General features: G+C 35.7%; 1 protein-coding gene across 1 annotated transcript in view; it reads left to right on the top strand.

The window, feature by feature from the left end:
• The first annotated feature begins 80 nt into the window (after nucleotides 1-80).
• Nucleotides 81-6,098, top strand: part of LOC109043040 (uncharacterized) — a 30,422-nt gene continuing 24,404 nt past the window's right edge. Inside the window, exons 1-5 of the mRNA XM_072303853.1 lie at nucleotides 81-597; nucleotides 1,600-1,706; nucleotides 2,681-2,771; nucleotides 4,480-4,665; nucleotides 5,530-5,599. Of these exons, the coding sequence (XP_072159954.1) occupies nucleotides 441-597; nucleotides 1,600-1,706; nucleotides 2,681-2,771; nucleotides 4,480-4,665; nucleotides 5,530-5,599 (611 nt within the window). The 5' untranslated portion in view covers nucleotides 81-440. The remainder of the gene's footprint in view (nucleotides 598-1,599; nucleotides 1,707-2,680; nucleotides 2,772-4,479; nucleotides 4,666-5,529; nucleotides 5,600-6,098) is intronic.

The raw sequence follows: 6,098 nt of genomic DNA, 5'->3' as shown, positions 1-6,098 counted from the left end.
TCACATCGAGCTGATAACCTCCATTATTTGACTTGCAGAGTAGTGTTTGAATTCAAATCACGACAGATGTGGTGTATTTCGTGTTTTCTTGGAATTACTGTTTAATTCCTCATATATAGCTAATGTTTTTCAATCCAAAAACATCTAGATAATTTTTCAAGAGGGAGTAATGAATGACTGAATAAAAAACTGTGTAGTGTATCCGTAAATATTACTTGCCTGTGTGTTTCAGTCAATAAATACAACTTCCTTTTCATAACGCGGCTAAATTTAACTACTTTTGAACTCCATCCTCGCATAAATTAAACGTTTCTGAAATCGAAATTTTCGGTTGTTGTCCACGAAGATATGTGGTTTTTGCTTTAAATTTAATTTTTTCGTTCAGTGAATGCACCCTCCTTGAGACTTTGGTGTTACTCATTCCAAAATTAGTGAATATAATGTATTTCACAATATTATGTTGCTATCTACTATACAGACTCATCCAACGATTACTTGAATGGCGCCGCCAATGGTGCATGATCGAAAAACTGCCGGGCCCAGAACTAGAAAACACATTCATCGGAAACATCAAGGAAACGGTGGTTGCTCCCGAAGGTAGGTTTATGTAATTACGATGGCATGATTGACATGCCGATCGAAGGACAAATTCTGCCGTGGTAAGGAAAAACGCCGTATGAACATTCAAGAGTTGTCAAATTTTGCTTGATAAAACATGTATTTTTGACGACATTCGTGCATATTTTTCTTTGATTTTTTCAGATATATTAGATTGAATTGCGTACAATTTTCTGAAAATGTTGGAAATTAATATTCATCATTTTCACAGTAAATTTGGTTTTTATCCGAGGAAACTTGGCAACAACTGAAGGCTCGTACGGCGTTCTTCCTTAGCACGGCAGAATTGCAAAACCACGTATCTCCGCATGCAACGTTCCGGTCTTTCTGTCCTAATTTTTGTTTTTCTTAATTTGGTAAACAGGTCAACGTTATTTCTTGAGAACTGCCCTTTCTTCTCTATTGGAAGGCTATTCTATATAAAGTTCAAACTAAAAAGTTGGCTTGCTTTTCTTTGAAGAAACGAAATAGGATTTTGCAAAAACACATGGAGGTGCGTGGTTTTGTACTTTGTAGACCATCCCTGATTATTGAAAATGATAGGCAAAGCTATGCACAAAGGAGATAAAGAGAAACTTGAACGATGTTGGAATTGTTGAACTATTGTTGGAAGTAAGTGGTTGCAATTGACAAAGGACCAATACATGTAAAAGACCAACTAATGCCAATTCACGAGAGACCCTATAGTTAGTCCATCACCCCCCCCCCCCCCATAAAACCTCCCATCTCAACCATAGGATCGCTCAAATTGACCCTTTTCTTTTAAGTCTATCACTTTGTACAATAATTCCAGTAGCAATATTATGGAAGCTCAGAACTTTTTTTTAGTTTTAGAAGCCCAATATGAACTCATTTTAAGCAACGAAGCCTGACGCAATTGCCAATTTTAAAGTCCTTTTTCCTTCCCTCCAACCTAATTGTTTTTGCCCAAGGAGACGTTCTATCAATTTTACCATTTTTAGAATTTTGTTTCTATTTCAGATGTACCGAAAGAATCCATCCGGCGTTTTAAGACTTGGGGAGGAATATACAGAACGTGGATATTAGGCTACCCATTTGTTTTCATCTCAGACGCCAAGTACGCAGAGGTATATTTTGTGATATTAATTTTTCTTAGATTTCAAATGACCACCCCAGAGGTCAGTTTTGATGCAGGAACGAGCCTTAATTGATTGGATGTAAAGAAAACAGGATGTTCATAGTTCAATTTCCTTTCTGCCATTTTACTATCGATTTTTTTTTCTTCTTCAGCAAAGCATACGAAATTTTCAAAAAAAAAAAAAATAAATAAATGAATAAATAAATAAATAATACATAAATAAACAGCCGCATGGCACACTGTCAAAATTTTGATTTAATTTATGCATTGGTTGATTTTTAATGACATCTTAGAATGAAAAATATGTCCTACTATTTGAGCTGTGACCATCCACGGGTTAAGGGACCTTCGCCCAACAATGACTTTAGGAGCTTAGTGAAGACTTAAAATTGGTATATTGATAGCAGAGCATGAAAGAACATATTCTAAAAATATATTTTGTGGCAAAATCTTGTCCAAAAATGTTGAATTTAATCAGAATTCTGGCAGTTTCGATTTCGCCGTGCAAAAAAAAAATTAGAGAAAAAGCTATCAATTTGATCGAGAAACGAGGTTGCCGGCGTATATTATATTGTAATTTTAATTCCTAAAATGGCACAAAAGTGAAGTAAACCACTCCACCGTATTATTAAGGGCGTTGCATTACCTATTCCGTCAAATTCTCAAAATGTTATTTTTCTACTCAGCTCCGTAAAAACGGTTCACTAAAAAAATTGCTTTCATGAACTAAGGTCCCTTTTTCTGAGGATGATCCAACAAGAGCTCCTGTCTGGATAGATAAATATAGGTAACTGTGAAAATAAACGATTTTTTTACAAATAATTTTTATCTCGAATGGTAAGAGACATGGCCATGCTTGAATATACGTGTGCCCATTCTAAGATTGTTTTCTATTATAGATAGTTGCTATTCCAATGAGGTTGTCCGTTTTTGGCCGACTATATACATTCTCGTTTTGTGCAGGTATTCTTCACGGCTAAGGCCGTGGAGACCAAAGCGGATATTTATCGGTTTTTACATGTCTGGGTCGGACTTGGACTTCTAAATAGCCGAGGTAGGTCCAATCTTAACTTTCGAAGTGCTTACAAGTTCAGATGAGTACTTTAAATGCTCTCTCCTCATACTCTAAAACTGCCGTGCTAAGGAAGAACGCCATACGAACAATCGAGAATTGCACTTCAATAAGGTGTTTCTTTTTGAGGAAAGTTATGAATATTTTTCCTTGAAATTTTCAGGGACTTAAGGTGAAATTGCGAACAATATTAGCTGAAAAATTGGAAGAAAAATACTCATAAGTTTACCAGGAAATTCGTGTTTCATCAATCGAAATTTGGCAACGCCTGGAGGTTCATACTGCGTCTTTCCTTAGCTCGGCAGAAATTGACCCATAATCCAGAGCTGATGACGTCACATTTCGTCGTTTCCGACCTAAATAAAATTTTACGAGAACCATATACGCGTAGACATCACGCTTTTACATCTCAATATTGTTTCAATTTTTTCTTTAAGGCTTTCATACCTACATGAAAATTTTAGGTATTAATCCTGATTAAAAAAGAAATATTCAACTGATTCCATCCTTTACTTTTCCGTTAAAAATTTTCCAAGTTTCAAAACTGTGCGAGATACTGGATCGCTTATCCACTGGAAAAGTGGCTAATTCATTTTTCAAATATTTTACTAGCAAATTGTATTTTTTAAAAGGAAACTTTCGGGCATTCCTGACCAGGAGATTTACAGATTTTTCTTCTGCTCACGCACAGAAAAATCAACACTGTAAACAGAAATCACACAGCTATATTTTGGCAAAAAACTGAATATTTTGAGTCACTCACTCAACCTTAGAATTTGGTAACGCTCCACAGTTCAAGAAACAGCAATTTTGTTGAAGTTTGAATCGAATGAGAAAGTAGAACATTTTTTCGCTTATATAATGCTTCATTCATCCGCTCTTGCGTGGATATAGATTATAGGTCAGTATTTACAAAAAAAGAAACAAAGATATGGTGCGACCTCGTCCGCGGATAAAAGAATCTGAGATGTCCAGCATAGTGCAGACCAGATTGAGAAAGTCTTAAATTGACGGTGAAACAAACTACAAACATGTGTATTTCGATTGCGGTATTTCAGTATCTCCGGTCCTATTTTATTTTTTTAAAAAGGGGCCGAACCAACATTATGGCTTGACATTTTTACAGAATCTTCTTTAAAGAGATAAGAATAATTACCGAAGTTTTTGAGGAATTACGTTTAGTATAGTTTTTCATGTAGAAAGTGAAGCATGACAGAAATCTTGCAACGCCGCAATAAATTACTGCAGTTTCACCATCGATATGAGGATATATTTTTGCCAAACGGAACTACGTGCATCAAGACACGAGCCCTGAAACCCATAAGAATATATGCGAAATCGATATTGATCACTACAATTTAAGAAAACAATCATATCTCAATCACAGTTTTACTCAATATATTACTTCACTGTGTTGATAAAACTCAGACCGTTTTTGTCTTCTAAGATATACGGATCTTCGGAAAGCAAGTGTTTGTCCGTCTGCCGAAAAGACAATAGATTGGATTCAAACACTGAACAAAGCATTGGACAAAGATATTGGTCAAGGCATTGGACAAGAAGACAATTTAACTGTCAGTCTGCGACAGTTACAACTACCTGAATAATTTATTCTTATTTTTCTTTTAACAAACCTCGAGTTAGGTTCGAATTCTCTAAAATTTTAACGTATTCTCTGGGTTTTTCGCAGGGGAAACATGGCAACGTCGCAGGAAGATGATCGCTCCTGCTTTTCACTTCTCGGCCTTGAGTGATTTTTGCCAAGTATTCATCAACAATACTCTCACACTCGTTCAACAGTTACGCAAAAATCGCGATGGAACTCCTGTTGAAGTGTTCTCCAAAATGAGATTGCTTGCTTTGGACAATATTTGCGGTTTGTAATTTTAAAACCACTTTATTTAATTTTTGAATAACATCTAAAAGATAATTGCCTGGTCAAAATAAAAATTCTAATACGCCTATTGTGGTAATTGATAGATTTATTTGAAGGAAATGCTCTTTTTCGACTGGATTAAGTATCCTTCCATTGTATTCAGGGACTATTCGCGCCTTCAAAATCCTCTTGCATTTTGAGCGATAACTTTTCAAACTCGGCCGTCGTGGGGTTACATATCCTTCGTTTTGAAGGCGATTCTAAAATTCGAATGAATGAATCCTTGACTCCGGCAGAAGTTGATTCACTACTTTGGAGGTCATCCGTTTTTTTTCTCTACTGGGTGCTCACTGCTTCTCGATCTTGTTCATCATATTGTATCTCAGCTGGTGTAGCGGAACATTCCGCAGATATATAGAGTCTCCTTACTTTTGCCAATTTACAGAATTATTAAAAAAAAATAGGTAGTTCAAACATTGGCGGGAAATGGATGATAAATGAGAGTGACTGTTGAGCGCCATTCAGATTAGAGACGAAAAAGTTGAGAGGTAAAGTCTTAGCCCTTTATGATTGGACTCATTATAAAGGGGGAAAACGCATTCGTAATTTTTTTCCTTCATAGAGTCATCAGCACAGCTGTGATATGTGCGCCTGTTACTGCTGCTATCAACTTCTCTATCAAATTCATCATCTACCTTCTCCGCCTCCTCAAACGTGGAAGTGATGAGATTTCACGATATTTTCTCGGATTTTTTTTTTTTGGGGGGGGGAGGGGGGAGGGCTGAAGCTCCAACTGAAGCCACATTCTAAAAACTCACTTACTTTTTTAAATTCACAGCTAAATTTCGAATTTTAATGTTTTAGAAATTGCAATGGGATTCAAAGTTGATGCCTTGAACAATCCAAATCACGACTACATCCGAGCAGTAGAGGAGTAAGTATTTTGGAAGTTTTTCTATGCTAAATACAATGACTAAATATTTGTTTATTTTTCAGTTATTCTTCCTTTTTCTGATGATAAAAGGGAGTGAAAATAAAATGTGAAAGTATGTATCCAATTTAAGATTTTTTTTCTTTTTAAATCGAAAATTTTCCTGGCTTACAATGTGAAAAATATACTTTCATTTTGATGTGATGTAAATTTCAAAAAAATGTATTTTATATTTTTTTAGAATTTTTTTTGGAATTTTTAGAAACCCTCCCGGTGACTTAAATGCTTGTGCTAAAATATTTTGCTTAGTGAGCCTTCGAGAGTGCATAAAAGGCTCGAATCAGAGCTTACGACGTGGATGTTGTGTTTAAGATACTTGTAATTAGTTTAAGATGCCCTGCTCTCACCATTCTGCCGTGTTAAGGAAAAACGCCGTATGAGCCTTTAGGCGTTCCCAAATTTCCTTCGGCAAATCAGTAATTTTCAGGAAATTTTTTGAATT

Source organism: Bemisia tabaci, chromosome 8, assembly GCF_918797505.1.
Source record: "Bemisia tabaci chromosome 8, PGI_BMITA_v3".
Classification (NCBI taxonomy): domain Eukaryota; kingdom Metazoa; phylum Arthropoda; class Insecta; order Hemiptera; family Aleyrodidae; genus Bemisia; species Bemisia tabaci.
This window is presented reverse-complemented; position numbering and strand designations above follow the sequence as displayed.